Source organism: Vespa crabro, chromosome 3 (assembly GCF_910589235.1).
Source record: "Vespa crabro chromosome 3, iyVesCrab1.2, whole genome shotgun sequence".
Classification (NCBI taxonomy): domain Eukaryota; kingdom Metazoa; phylum Arthropoda; class Insecta; order Hymenoptera; family Vespidae; genus Vespa; species Vespa crabro.
In genome coordinates, this window is record NC_060957.1 from 9,851,234 (window position 1) to 9,866,568 (window position 15,335).

The 15,335-nt window shown below is 35.2% G+C and overlaps 1 protein-coding gene and 1 long non-coding RNA gene across 8 annotated transcripts in view; one reads left to right on the forward strand and one right to left on the reverse strand.

Annotated features, from left to right (window-relative positions):
• Positions 1–3,004, forward strand: part of LOC124423098 — a 3,916-nt gene extending 912 nt beyond the window's left edge. The window contains exons 2-3 of the long non-coding RNA XR_006942006.1: positions 2,647–2,797; positions 2,872–3,004. This is a non-coding gene — a long non-coding RNA (uncharacterized LOC124423098). The remainder of the gene's footprint in view (positions 1–2,646; positions 2,798–2,871) is intronic.
• LOC124423094 (histone-lysine N-methyltransferase 2C-like) overlaps positions 291–15,335 on the reverse strand; it is a 26,450-nt gene continuing 11,405 nt past the window's right edge. For 2 of the 7 annotated variants that reach the window (XM_046960465.1, XM_046960461.1), the window contains 18 exons: positions 15,112–15,291; positions 14,810–15,016; positions 14,342–14,623; positions 13,684–14,229; positions 13,397–13,572; positions 12,644–12,796; positions 11,376–11,742; positions 11,003–11,190; positions 4,422–10,926; positions 3,880–4,320; positions 3,528–3,801; positions 3,193–3,419; positions 2,852–3,069; positions 2,402–2,779; positions 1,965–2,315; positions 917–1,882; positions 606–788; positions 291–523 (listed from right to left, as the gene is read on the reverse strand). In XM_046960465.1, coding sequence (XP_046816421.1) covers positions 431–523; positions 606–788; positions 917–1,882; positions 1,965–2,315; positions 2,402–2,779; positions 2,852–3,069; positions 3,193–3,419; positions 3,528–3,801; positions 3,880–4,320; positions 4,422–10,926; positions 11,003–11,190; positions 11,376–11,742; positions 12,644–12,796; positions 13,397–13,572; positions 13,684–14,229; positions 14,342–14,623; positions 14,810–15,016; positions 15,112–15,291 — 11,735 coding nt within the window. In that variant the 3' untranslated portion in view covers positions 291–430. Of the gene's footprint in view, positions 524–605; positions 789–916; positions 1,883–1,964; positions 2,316–2,401; positions 2,780–2,851; positions 3,115–3,192; positions 3,420–3,527; positions 3,802–3,879; positions 4,321–4,421; positions 10,927–11,002; positions 11,191–11,375; positions 11,743–12,643; positions 12,797–13,396; positions 13,573–13,683; positions 14,230–14,341; positions 14,624–14,809; positions 15,017–15,111; positions 15,292–15,335 lie in introns of all 7 variants that reach the window. The other 5 variants (XM_046960464.1, XM_046960459.1, XM_046960460.1 and 2 more) reach the window with 4 other exon arrangements.

Below are 15,335 nucleotides of genomic sequence, written 5' to 3' on the forward strand. Positions count from 1 at the left end.
ATTAAGAAAATTTTTTTCTTCCGTAATATACAAGCGTTCAATGATTTATGTTTATATAGAATAAAACTAATATTGTACAACTTTGGAGGAATGTTGTGATGGCATAGCACCAACTTCACTATGATTCAATTACTCAAACTGCAATGGCACTTTACAAATTAAATAATGTGTCTATCATATATATATGTATATATACAAAATATATTATATATGTCATACACACACATATATATATGTATATAATAGCTTTATATATATATATATATATATATACATACATTTGTGTATATATACATTTATATAATAGCTTTATATGTGTATATATATATATGTGTGTGTGTATATATACATATACATATATATAATTTTTTTCTTCATGTAAAACCTACCCAATAACGTAGTAACAATAACAACAGTGGACGATTTCTCTTTAGTTCATCCACTTGCGGCAGTTAGGCGCACCACATGCGCATGCTATCTTGTGCTGGTCATCTTCGATATCAAATTTATAATCATATGCCAGCTGTGAAAGGATTGAAAATATATTTCAATATGTAATGTCTAGAAAATTATAAGATTTGTCATTGAAAAGGAAGCCAATATACCTCTTCACCACGTGAGATTCTTCGCTTTGCAAATATTATAATTCTGAGATCACGTTCGACTTCAACAATTTCAGCGACACAATTGGGATTGCAAGAATGATTAATATATCGGGCAAGTCCACCGCATAGAGTTGCATCAACAACTCTTTCTTCGTCTAATCGAAACATATAAATACCACGATTCTGAAATATAAAAAAAAAAAAAAAAAAAAAAAAAAAAGAAAGAAAAGAATATATTTATATGATTAAAATGACACGAAAATATGAAAAATAATAAAGAAGTCTATATAAAGAGATAAAGCTTTACTTACCCTAGCCTCGTATTGCTTTTCTCTGGTTTCAGCTAATTCAGTTCGTATTATTTCCCCTATATATTCTATGACCATTGTATGCTTTTCAAGATCGCGCGCGGCGTACAAACCAAGACCCTGAATCTTGGAACGTGCTAAGTAAACATTATTTCGCCACTCCTGTTTCATCTTCTTATATTGCGAACTTTTCGAATGTACGAACTGTTTCGAATACGGACATGCAACTTCACCGGCTACCGTGGCAGTCGGTACAAAATTTGCCCGAGCCGAAGAGCCAGTACGTTGAGTGTGAGGTCGTTTCCAAGGTAATTGATTTCTTAATCGGGCTTCGGTCCTTGCACTGCCAGTTGGATTAATAGCTAAAGGTAATTCTAATAAAGGATTGCGTCCATATTTAAATCTATAATCTGTTAGGGTTTCGATGCCAGGTAAACTTTCAAGAACTCGTACTACAGCTGGCTCCGTAAGGCCGAAAAGATCTTCACCAGAAACGTAACGTGGAAATAATTGAACACTGTGTGTCGACCTACGAAGTTCAGCAAGAGGTTCGAGGATTCGACTCCAAACAGCTCGTGGCGTAGCATCACGTAATTCAACATCTTCTTGTAATGGTTCTTGTACTAATACTCTGAATTCGGGTCGTCCTGAAACGTCGTGGATAGAACATACGTATCGGCAACGTTTGTTGGGCCTTCTCATGCTCCAATAAAATCGTACGATTTTATAACCGACCGGATATATATAATTAGGCGTGTGGAAATTAGCGAGCTGATGAGGAAGTAACTGTCCAACGCTTAAGAAAATTAGACTTCCTACTCTGAGTAGATGATTATGCTCAGAGTGATGCATCACTGCTGCAACTTGTCTATTCTCGTCACGATTTACATAAACTCTTCTAAATACGGACAAGGTTGTCAATTCGTTATCCTTCTCATTTTTCTGTACATGCTGCGAGCAGTAAGTGCTCTGAAATTATCATTAGTACAAAGTTAGCCTTTGATGTTTAAGGAGTTATATACAGCTCCTCGTGTAAAATATAGATACTTACTTTATTCTTATAAAATACGCAACCATCTTTAACTGCACAACCAAGATGATAAACGTTCGTACAACGCATTTTAAAACATTTCACTGTAGCTCCCGGTTTCTCACAAACGATACAATTCAATACAAGGCTATGTTGTAAAGCAGTGTCCAAATTCATCAATGCGCCGTTTACCGTCTCATACACGTCCTCCGACCATAATGCACAATTCAAATGTACCCATTTGTCAACATCGAAATTTAATAATCGAGCTGGTCCATCGGCAGTACCGTCTCCTTGGCTTTGGCAAAACATGCATCGGCGACTGTCTTCTGCCTTTGCAGGTATCACGGTTACACCCATGCGGAAAAGCATCTATAAATATAATTACAATATTTCATGTGTTAATCGTTTTACAATAATAAGAGATATATTTATAATGCGATGTCAATTGTCCATACATCGGTAATTTCCTTGTCGGTGGGTTTTTTATATTTAGTTGCAGGCTGTATCGCACCCATAGTCCAAGTTTTATATTTTAAACCTCTCCATACTTTCGCAGGCGGGGGTGGTTCACTCGTTTCATTAGCTGGTTCCTCGAGAGCAGCATGTTTCTTTGGTCGCTTTTCATCCGATAAATCTTCCTTATTATCATGCATTTCGAATTCTTCCTCAATTTTGATTCTAACATCCGATTTATTTTCAGGTTCTATTTCCATACTTTCCACGTGGTCGATAGATTGCTTAAGTGAAAATTTTTTCTCTTGCATTTTTTTAAAATCATCATCTATTACCTTGGGATCTACCTTTTGGCATAAATGATCTACTATTGTCGCAGCCTATAAAGAAAGGACAAAGTAAATTTTATGCATTCCGAAGGTAAAATTTTTCTCTTCGAATATATAACTAACTTTTTCTTGCGTGTTTGTAGGTGTCCTATGCATTAGAGCAAATTGCATATAACATGCTGCTGAACAAAAACATAATTCGTCACCAGGTTCTGCTTCTTCCTTACTCAAAAATGGTAAATCTGACACTTTTTTTCTTATTAAGCTATTTAATATCACAACATCACAATGACGACAGAATTTGGCAGCACCATTCAAAATACTCTGTATGTCAATTGGTGCTATAAATAAAAAGTTTAGCTTATTTCTTTTCTCAACAGGTCCAACTATATCATACAAATCGAACATTTATTTTTTTTAGGATATCAATTATAATAAATAAAATCATTAAACAATTTAGTTACCTCCTTCTTTGCCATCTTTTCCTTTAGTTCTGTAAAGTCCTAATTTTTGACTAGGAGGAGTAGTGGTACGTTCTACTATCTGGTAACCAGTTGGAGGAGCTATGTTTAGTATATTTGCCAAATCTTTAAGTACACCCATTATATCATCTGCAGCCTGACTATTCAAAGTCAAGGTAACAGTAACATTTCCGTTCTCCCTTAATGGTGTTGGTGGAGATTTTCCAAGCCTATATGAGGAGAAGTAGATTTAGTAAAAAGCAAAAAGAAGAGCAAAAAAATAGGAAGAAAGATAACAAGGTATAATTTATTAAGTAATAACATTAATCAACATATACCTTGGAATTCCTAAGTTTTCTTTATCTTGTTTGGTTGTATCTCTTATATAGGTAGGTTTAAGTCTAATTGGTATAGGAGAAATTAAAGGTATAACAGGTGATACTCGTTTCAACCAATCAGATTCTTCGTCTGACTCTTCTTCGATTAATCTTAATCCTGGGAAACGAGGAATGAACTCTGGTATCACACATTCTGGGGATGACGAGCTTACTATCGTATCAGGAGAATCAACATCACGATTCGTTATCAAGGAATTTTCTTTCTTTTCATCGGCTAAAATAATAATTTTTATAAAATAAACTGAAATAATTTTTATTAAAAGGTATTTTAATTTGTTATTATTATACATACAGTCATCCAATTTGAGAGGTGGAAATTCCTGGTCGTAAAATCCTCTTTGTGTAGAAATAGGTTGTTGAGGAGGTAACGGTTCTAATTCACCAAAAGGTTGAGTATTATAATGATCGGAGACACCAGGTATATTAGCAGAACCATATGAGCCAATTAAATCTCCAGTTCTGGTATTATAATCTTTTTGGCTTACGATTTTTAATAATTCCCCTGAACCAAAAATAGGACAAACACCATAATTTCTCCCTAATAGAGGTTCCAACACTGCCATTGGTTGAAGTTGCCGTAATTGAATCATAAAATTATCGATAAACGTGTCATAATCTTCGTCTAATCGCGATACTTTTCTACATCGCTTCTTTTGAGGTACCGCTGTTGCGTCCTTGCCTTGACTCTGTTTACGTTTTTGCTGATACTGACGCCTTCTTAACTTTTTGAGATCTAAAAATAAATATATAATATATATTTATTATATACACTGTTTATTAATAAAAGTTATTTTATTAATCGAGATTAGGTAATATGGTATATAAATAATATACCAGTTTTATCATCCATAGATCCGTCTATAAGCTCCTCTTTGGCAGTAAGAAAGTCTTTGGTATCGGTTAACTGGGTAGGTGTACCACTGGACAGAACTTCATCAAGAATTTCTTTTTTGACTTCTACTAAAGGCACTGAATGTTGTGCATTTGCACCCTGTGACATCTGTGATTGATGACCCATAGAATGGGGCACTGTTTGAGGCACTGATGGCTGTACTGAACTAATATGTGTAGATTGTTGTGATGTAGCTATAGATTTTTGAGTTACTGACAATAGAGGTTGAGACTGTAAAGTCTGAGGGGGTGTAACTGATGGGGCTTGTTGTGTAACGTGAACGTTATTTGATGCTTGTGATATAGCCTGCGTAATTTTTGTAGGTACAGTTGTAGTTACGGTAGGCTTTGTTTGTGAAACCATTCTCGAAACTATCATAGGTGTCGATGCACGTTGCTGTTGCACTTGTGTAGTATTTGTGATAGCAGGATCATTAGATGTTTTCATCGGAGGTTGGCTAGTATTAGTATCCTGTTGCAAAGAAGATAGTACTTCACAATTTTTTGTTGACACTGGTGCTACTTGTTTCACAGTTGGAGCAGTAGTGGGTTGTTGATTTGCCTGTGTAGTGGTAGACACAGTTTTTGGTGTCTGGTTTGTCGTTTGTTGCTTTACCATTGTATCAACGGATCGTTGTTGCGTCAGGGTCGGTGTAGATGTTGCTAACGGTGGTGGAGGTGGTGGTGGCGGTGGTGGTGGCGGCTTTGGAGGTTCTTCTTTTATCGGTGGACTTTGAACTTTAAGAGGAGTGACCGAATGTGATAGAAACGAAGTCTCTCTAGTAAGAACTTGTTTATTAGCAGGTGATTTGGCAGTTGGTGTTTCATTTAGCATAGGTGATAATAGAAAGGATGGAGTAGGTGGAATTGGCCTTGCTAATTGTGCTTCCAATGATGGTACTAAAGGCAAACTTGGTCCTTGTGAGCTACTAACTGGCAATGTTGTAGTTGCACATGCTGTATTTTGCAATAATTGTTTCAATAATACATTCTGAGATTCTTCCATTCTGTGAGAGTTTGTTGTTAAGCTACCTTTACCAATTTCTAATTCGTTTCTTGTTGTAACCGTTTTATCAATACTTGTTTGCATTTTAGAATTTGTCTCATCTTGTTCTTTCTTTCCAGCAGAACTTTGATTTAATCCCTCCAATTCATTATTTTTATTGTCAATAGGTAAGAGACCTGCAGTTTTATATTGAGATTGCCCAGAACTATGTTGAGCTTGTAAAAGTGTCGAAGTTTGAGACAATGTAGATTGTAATATACTGGTAGTAACGCTAACATTACTTGTACTAGATGTTACTGTAGGTGGTACAATGGTTCTTACACATTGCATAGATGTACTTATCGCTGTCGAGGTAGAATTAGCGGCAATGCGAGAAGATATTGATGAGTTATTTGAGCTTACTTGCAATATTGCTTGCAGATTTTGTGTTCTTTGTACAGATGATGGTGGCATAACTGAACTTAATAAGTTACTGGCCTGTGTTGGGACAGTATTTGCTCTATGTCCAGCGATCGTTGGTTTTGCCGAATTTGTACCAGCTAACATAGCATTTAACATTGCATTTGAGGTAATAGATATACCAGTATTAGTTGGTTGTCTAGGAGTTATTACAGAAGATGTTTGTGATGTAAGACAATTTGTTGATGGGGATTGAATTCCACTTGAAGTTACTCGTAGAAATTGCTCAGAGGTTGTTACTTTACAATGACTTGAAATAACGCTGACTGTAGAGTTTGTACTTTCTTTACCCTGTGAAGTGTATGCAGTAGTGGTACATTCAATATCTACTTTATTTGTATTTGCATGAAGAGACGAAGTCATGCATGTCTGTAAACGAAGGTTTGAATTAGGCTGCGTATTATTAATAGAATTCGGAGAAGATGTGCTCGTTGATAAGATCGTTCCGACTTTCGGCGCTGAAATGACCGAAGATACCATAGTAACGATAGTAGGTTGTTGACTGGTTGTACAGTTTTGAGAATGATTTGTCTGTAAAGAAGAAAGTAATGTTCTCAATTGATGCGATACATTGGCCACATTCGATGTAAGCTCTGTAGGCTTGGACAAAGGAGAAAGATGAGGTACTGTAGTTGTACATTTTTGTAATTGTGCTACTGTGCTCACAACCAACGGGACAGTATGATGCGGTGGACTTTTCTTAGATATAGATCCCGTAGGCGATGGACTTGTTTTTTGAGGTTTAGGCGACATTTTATTTTCCGAAGATAGAAGATGTTCATTTTCCAAATTTTCTTGCTCCAAGTCCATCAATGAGTCTTGTAAAATATTAAGAGGTAATGTATCCAATGGTGTTGGTAACTGGTATATAAGACTCGATTTTCTAGATCTGTCTTCATGAAGAATATCGGTATTTGCCATCTCTGGTTTAGAAGATATTATATTGTGAAGCATATCTAATATATCATCCGATGATTCTTCCATTAAATTTCTTTCTTCATTTAGGCAATGCTGTAAATATGGTTTATTAGATTCAATTTCTGTACAGGATACATTGTCTTTATTCTCTTTATGTTCTTCTTGATTAATATCGCTTATAATTTGATTCGTATCGATATCCGCGTTGCTTACTTCACTAATAGGTTGCTTTATTACCTCCTTAGTTTTCTCTACTTTTGATACTTCTGTGTCTGTGCCATCTTGTTTATTGTCATTTTCAACGGCTGGTTCAACATCATTTTCTAAAATATTTACAAGTGACAAATCATCAGCAACAGGCGACATTCTCTTCAACGTGGAGACATTTGATTTTTCCTCAGGATGTGGATTCTTTTTTCCAGTTATATTATTTTCAGCAGGATTATGAATAGCTTCTAACATACTTTCTAATTCATCCGTTGTATTCAATGGATCATTTTTCTTATCATCTGAAATTATTGTATCTGAAATTGCAGTTGAATTAATATCTACTTTTGAAACAATATTATCTTTTTCTTGATTTTTTTCTGCATTATCCGTTTCATCTCTTTCATTCTTTTCTTTTCCAATACTCCCAGTATATTCATTTTTATCGTCTTTTGGAGTAACTACGACAATATCTTTTTTAGGTAGATCAGGTATTGACATTTTTGGTGTTGATAAAGTAACTGATGTAGGCTGGACGCTTAATACTAATTTTGTAGGATTACTTGTTGATTCTGTTGTATTCACACTAACATTCTGTACAAAACTTGTATATTCAAACTGTGTGTTAGGCGTTGATATTTTGTCTGTTGTTATAATGTATGTTGTTGAAGCTTCTGTGTTGGACAAAGTCACTTTCGGTAGTGTCTTTGTTTCAGGCGTGATTTGCTGTGAAGTAACTCCTATATTTTCTAAAACAGTTTGACTAAGTTTAGCTGCTATTTTAGCATCTGCTACAATACTTGCCATAGTTGATGATAAAATAGTTTGTCTTTGAGAATTTAACGTACTTGTTACTTGCTCCTTTGTCACGCATACGGTCGGAAATGTCGTAGATGACTTAGCAGTTGTATCCGATGTTAATATCGTTGACGATACTGTTATGACATTTGTTTCAGTTGTTGTAGAAGTTGTTGTAAACATAATAGTAGATAAACAGCTAACAGGTAAGCCAATATTTGCCTGATGTAAACTGGAAGGCGGTATTTGACTATATGATACACTCTCAGGAAACGTAAATGCTATCGGGCTTTTTGTTTGTTTCGTTTCTTTTTGAGATTCTGATTGATCCTCGTTTGAAGATTCTTTTATAATATTTTCTTTAGGTACATCTAAATTATTTGTAGTATCTATTTTATCATTTTCTTCCTCACAAGATTCCTTAGAGAAATTATCTTCAGGTGATTTCGTACTAGGGTCAATAATAACAACCTCTGATTCACTGTCCAAAGATACCATAATATCTTGGTCTGGTGAATGATCCATATATGGTCCAGGTGATGGATCTACACGTAATTCATCTTGATCAGGGGACTCTGGTGTATCTGTTACTGCCAACAATCTTTTTCCTGATTGAAGCGTTCTTACGATATCCAATCTTAAGCCTTTTTTATTTCTTGTATGTGAAGGTACAAGATCTTCATCGCTTAATATAGGTTCATCAGTTTGAGATTCTGGATTTTCAATTTCCAAAATTTGTACCAAGTCATGTCCTTGACTACCGTCATTAACAAGTGCATGACAAAGAGAATCGTTACTATCAGCAGATAAATCTACAACCATCCCAGGCTCAAAGAGCACATATTCTTCTTGCATGTCTCCATCAAGCGTACCTGATATAACATCTACTAACTCTGTGTCTCCAAATTGTTCTATGACAGTAATGTCATCATTATCCCGTTGAGCCGTTGAACTTAATGTTACCTCAGTGTTAACTATCGTCTTATCATCATCATAATCAGTAGTATCAGGTATAGGTTCAAGTTTATCACTTGGGCTTCCTAATTGTAATGGACCATTATCAGGTAACGACGGTGTCTGTTTTGATTCTGTAGATGTTGGGGGCGTTTGAGGTGGCGTATGAGAATCATCGTCGAAATCATTATAATCTGCACAAACTAAAGAATTAATTTTTGACGGTGGTATACCTGTTTTTCTATGTACAACTGATGTATTAGGTTTTTCATCAATATTCAATAGATGAGTCTCTGCAGTTTTACCCTTACTAGATTCTGCTTTTGTTGACCACATTGGGGAGCCACCTCTTAAACCAAGTTTAAAAAATCCATATCTTCCAAAGTTTGGAATGAATGGTAATGGATTTATTGGATTATGTGGATTTCCACCTCCTCTATTTGTGTGATCTACAGACGTTTGTTCTGGCTGTGATACTGATTGTTGATGTTGATGTTGAGAAAGTTGTTGTTGCTGTTGTTGATCGTTCGACATTACTGCGTTACCTGAATTTTGAGGGGCATAAACTGCATGGGGTGTATGAGGAGTATGTGGTGTTCTTGGGGTTCCCGGATTTTCAACACTTTGCGGTCTATCAGGCATCGCTGGACTATTGCCAGTAGATTGTCGTCTTTGCATTTGCATTGGAGAACCACCAACCATTGGACTACGTGGCATTGGAGAATTTGGTGTTTGTGATGGTGGTGGGTGATGTGAATTATTAAGCTGATGTTGTAACATTGGTGATGTTGACGGATGATTACGAGCCATAGGGCTAGGTGGTTGACATTGAGAAACCATTGGAGAAGTGGGAGGATGCGTATGCATTCTTGTATTCATTGGACTCGGAGGTTGAGAAGTTTGACTTAATTGTTGTTGAAGCATAGGTGAACCCATCGTTTGTTGTACCATAGGACTACGTGGCATTGGTGAGCTCGGTGGTTGTCCATAATTTTGCGATATTTGTTGATGGAGCTGTGGACTTGGTGAATTTGCAGGCTGAGATACCATGGGAGAATTTGGAGGTTTTTGCATTGTAGCTCCATGCTGTTGTTGTTGCTGTTGTTGTTGCATTTGTAGAAATTGTTGTTGCCTTTGTTGTTGCTGCAATATTTGTTGCCTTTGCTGTGCCATTTGTAAAGTGCGTTGAGTTATAGTATTTTGCCCGTCTTGAGTAACGTTGTTTGTATCGTGTTGTTGTTGTTGTTGTTGTTGTTGCTGCTGTTGTTGCATAATTTGCTGTCGTTGTAACATTTGTTGATGCTGTTGTTGAGTCATCAATGATTGTTGATTGGGTTGAGGACTTCCAAGTGGAGAACGCTGACCATATACTATTCCTCCTTGTAATGGCATTCTCGGTCTTTGTCCAGGTTCTCCTATTACCGGTGGACGAACGAATCTTTGAGAAAGTGCATGTACTCTAACTCCTTGATCTCCAATAATTTGTTGGGTATTTCGTGCTTCTGTTGTAAAAGAACCTGGACTCGTAGCATGTCGTCCTGTTATTACTGCACGATGTTGTGGCGAAGTCATTCTAGTAGCTGATGGACCACAAATCCCTGGTGACGACATAGCACCTGGACTGAAAGGACTCTCTTCGCCTTGCGAATGAGGGGTCCCTATCCTCGGAGATTGTTGCATATTGTGAGGAGACATCGTACCCGGATTTGCTGTTTGTGGATTACCTGGACTATGTTGCAGTAATGGTGGATTAGGACTGTGTTGTATAATCGGCGTAGCTGGTGAATGTTGTATCATATTTGCAGGGACACTTCCAGGACCTGGACTTTGAGAAACAAGTGCAGCTGGACTATGCATTGGTGAATGTTGAGAAGGAGACATTAACGGTGAACAAGGTTCACTGTTTTGTGGTTGAGATTGTTTCTGTTGTTGTTTAGTATTATATTCTTGTATCAACATCCCATGTTGTCTCGTTTGTTTTCGGCTAGCATCTAAATGTTTCTGTAATATTGCTTGTTCACTCGAAATTCTTTGAAGTTCGGCAGCATCATTTTCTGTCAATTCATTACCAGATTTCCGAAGTTGTCGTTGTTTGCTATTAAGGGACTGTGTAAAACATAAAATGTTAAGGAAACATAATACTATTTCTATATAAAATATCATTAAGATTTACTATGCTTACTTTTCTTACTTTGCGCAGCTTCTGGACTTCCGTTTCATAATATTTTAGTTGTTGTGTTAATACTTGATGTTGGTGATTCAACCACTGTTCATATTGGAGTTGCATTTGACGATCCTGTTCGTTCACTATGTTTTCTGGCGGAGTCGGTGGTGCTGGTATTTGAGGTATATTGAATGTAGCTACTCTTGCTGTAATGAAAAAAAAAAAAAAAAAAATAAAAAAAAAAAAAAATAAAAAAAAGAAAAAAAAAGAAAAAAAAAAAGAAAAAAAAAAGAAATTAAAAAAAGATAAAATAAAAATAAAACAAAAATAAAACAAAAAATGTTATATATATATAACACGTAAAATTATTAATAATTTATGTGGTACTGACGTTCAGGTGGTGTTTGCGTAGCGATTGGTTGTCTGGGTACTTGTACTGCAAGCTTTGCCGCGTCTGAAACTGCTTGTGGCCAATTTTTTCCTGGGGCAGATGGTGGTCTCGGTGTACACGGTGGTCTAATAACAGGAATTCCACCAGGCACTGGTACCATTCCTTGAGGAGGGGATGCTAACGGAGCAGAGCCTAAAACGTCTGCTCTCAGTCTCTCAAAGTCACTATCACTTAAAAGAGTTCCACTAGGAGTTGTATTGTCAACTTGTTGTTGTTGCTGCTGTTGTTGCTGCTGTTGTTTTTCTTGTTCCCGTTTTTCTTGTTCCAAAAGATCCTCTAATAGCAATGGTTGCTCCTGTGAACATGACTGCTAACAGTTAAGGTCACTTTCTATTTGTATAGAATAATTTCACATTAACAAATGCCTTTTATCTTGGATATTCAATTGAAATGAACAAAAATGAAAAAAAAAAGAACAATAAGATCAACAGAGACAATTTTTTTTTTTTATCTAGCATAGATTTATCTTTTTATATTTGTTATGCAATGCATTTCTAATAAACTATGATATAGCTATATAACATTACATAGCATTTAAGTGTGTAATTCGGAATAAAACATGGACATGCGAAAATAGTACTAATCAATTATATATATATATATGTATAAGCGTTTGTAAAAATTATATTTAATTTCGAATGATTTAAAAGGCAATAAAACGTAGAAAAAAGCTAGTTATAATTTTTTTTTTTAAATGTAAAAACTAAAAAAATACTTAATAAATATATTTCGTATGAACTATAAACCCTTTTCAAAAAAAATTAAATTAATCCATTTAAAGTTCATGCATACACAAAATACATTGCACAATCTTAACATTAAAAGTAACTAATAATAAGATTTTTCAAGCGTAAAAATATATCATAAATAAAAAATAGTAACATTGTTTTACTTCTTTTTTTCTTTTTTCTTTTTAATGTAACACATATATATTTGAAAAACTTTTGGAATGGCAACTCATATCGATCGTTTGTAAAATTTAATTTCAATAAAATATTTATTGCTAAAATATCATACACACATATATATTAAAAAAATTATTATCACTAAAATATTTGATTTTTTTCTCCCTTTTTTTCTTTATATTAACAAAAATAGTGCAATATGCAATCATCTTGTGTAATACATCCTCATTATTCTCTTTACTATTGCAGGTGATTTTTTGACTATTTGTGCTGAGTGCAAAAAATGCCTCAAGTCTTGCTCACCTGCAGAAGCAAGGGTCTTCGATGAGGGTGAGGTGCCATTGCAGGCGCACCAGAATGAACCACTGGGGCCATTGGTGGACCAGCCACTGGCACTGCGTGCCCTATATGAACTGGGGGCCGCGTCAAGCCCCGCCCACCTGGGCACAGCCCCATCTAGACATGCACCAACACCAAATGCATTGCAAACACCCAGGCCAAAACACCATTTTACCAGCCAATACTTTTAGATTAAATAAATCGCTTGGCTACACCTACGTTGACAGCAAACTTCAATTTCTTTTTGATGCGTAATACAACAAATGTATCTTAAACCCCTTCTCATGTATTATCTTAACATATAATCAATCGACTATATTCTGGCAACATAATATTGAAATCTTGTCTGTGTCTTCGTTCGTTAGCTTCTAAATCAATAAAAACTGTTATTTCATTTTCAAGTCTTGAAATAATCTATATAGTACTAGGATTTGTTAAACTTATTGAACAAAAATTTTTTTTAAATTGGGGAAAAAAAAAAAAAAAAAAAAAAAAGATAAAAATATAGAGAAAAAAAAACAAAGAAAATAATAAAAAATAAAATAAACAAAAAAATAAAAAAATAAGAAATACGTTAATATCAAATATATTCTGTATTTGCATGAGATCAAGTTCTTTTTTATTTTGCGGTTAGAAGGGTGTTAAATGTAATTAGATACTGGATATGAAAGCGATGCAGAAATTAGGAAACATAAGAAATATGTTATCTATACAAACCTGTATAGGACCAGGATATGGTGGTGGTGGGCCTGGGTACGGTGGTGGTGGAGGTGGCGGCGGTGGTGGAGGTGCAAGTGGCAAACGTGGTCCGATCATATGGTTCACTGTCACCACGCGACCAGCCACATTTTGGACTCCAGCAACCCTCATACCAAGACGTTGTTGTTGAGCAACTATAAATAATTTTTTTTATTTTTTTTTATTTTTTTTTCTATACGAATATATGGATCAAAGATAGAAATCTAATCAATTATCCACGAGTATAAAATTGGATCATATATTACCTTGTATATGTGTTTGTGGTACTCTTTGAGGATGTCCAGGAAATGTGGAAGGATAACTGACGGTAACTGTATTAGTCGATGTAACGACACCAACAGCTCCATCAGGAGACAATATTCGAGTTCCTGGAGGCATAGGTCGTCCCATTGCCGCTGCTTGTTGTACATGCTGATGCATTTGTTGTTGTACAACAACAGCTTGAGGATGTGATTGTGGTAAAATTGCCGATTGTTGTTGAGGTGCTTGTGGAGTTGCACTTAAAGATGTCATTGCTTGTACTTGTGTTGGTACAGTAGTTGTATCAGTCGACGTTTGTACAGTGCTCACTGTACATTTTTCGCTGATACCAGTGAGTACTCTACTTGTTCCAGCTAAATCTTCCGATTTGTGCTCTTCTTCTTTAGACTCCTTCTTTTGCTTTTCTTCTTTCGTTTCTACTTCAACTTGTTCCAATTCTAAGTCAAGAATATTAGTTTTATCACCTCCAGTTATATTATTTAATTCGGGATCTGCGTATTCTAAAATATTAAAATCTGCACCCATTTCAGCTGTAAAGAACGAATTACAAATATTACATGCATATATATATATATATATATATATATATATATATATTAAGAAGTTAAACAAATTTATATATTCAGGCAAATTTTTACTTACCAAGGAGTTCATCATCATCGTCACCTAAATCACCTAATATTGCACTCACGCCCTCGACCTCGACCATTGGTGCTCCTTCCTCTTGTTCTAATTTCTCAAGTTCTGCAGTTACATTGTATGGAATTTCTGACGGTTCTGGAGTGCTAGTAGCTTCATTAACAGTTGATTGCATAATAGTTGGTCTAACCAATCCTTGCGTTCCTAACATACGCATTCCTTGAGTTAAATTATCTTGACCTGGTCGTACCATACGTTGTCCAAGAGGTTGTCCCTGATTTGGTTCTTAGTATAAAAAACAAAAAAAAAAAAAAAAAAAAAAAAAAGAAAAAAAAAGAAAAGAAAAGAAAAGAAAAAAAGAAAAAAAAAGAAAAAAAAGAAAGAAACAACAAAAAAATAAAACAAAAAAAAATTAAAATTTTTTTCACTTCACTTATAAAATAATAAAAAGTAATATGAATTATAGAATACCTTGAAACCTTTGTTGCTGGAGTACATCATAAGATTCCGGAAGTGTACTTCTAGCAGTCGGCATCCGAGTTTGTAAAGGTTGCGTACTTTGAAAGTGCTGTTGTGGAATACTTGCATTAACTTGTGGTCGCTGTAATAACATTCTAGCGCGTGAATCTATAGCTTGAAGTCTCGCATCTATGTTTACAGGATGTCTCGAAGTTATTCCTAAACATATATAATTAATTATATTTATTATTGACATTGTAATTAAATTATTTATTATTATTATTTCTTTTTTTCAATAACACTTGAAATCATACCTATTGAATTTCTTATTAAAACATTTGGTTGAAGTGGCATCCGTGGTCTTACGACACTTGGTGGAAGTGGATGCCTAAATGTACCTTCCCCAGTATTATTATTGGATTGAGAATGTTGTGGAAGTTGCACATGACCTGTTTCAAATTGTCCCTGATTTCCGTCAGTGTTATTTTGTCCATCTTCAAAATAAGCATATAAAAAATGATAAAAATTTTATTAAAGA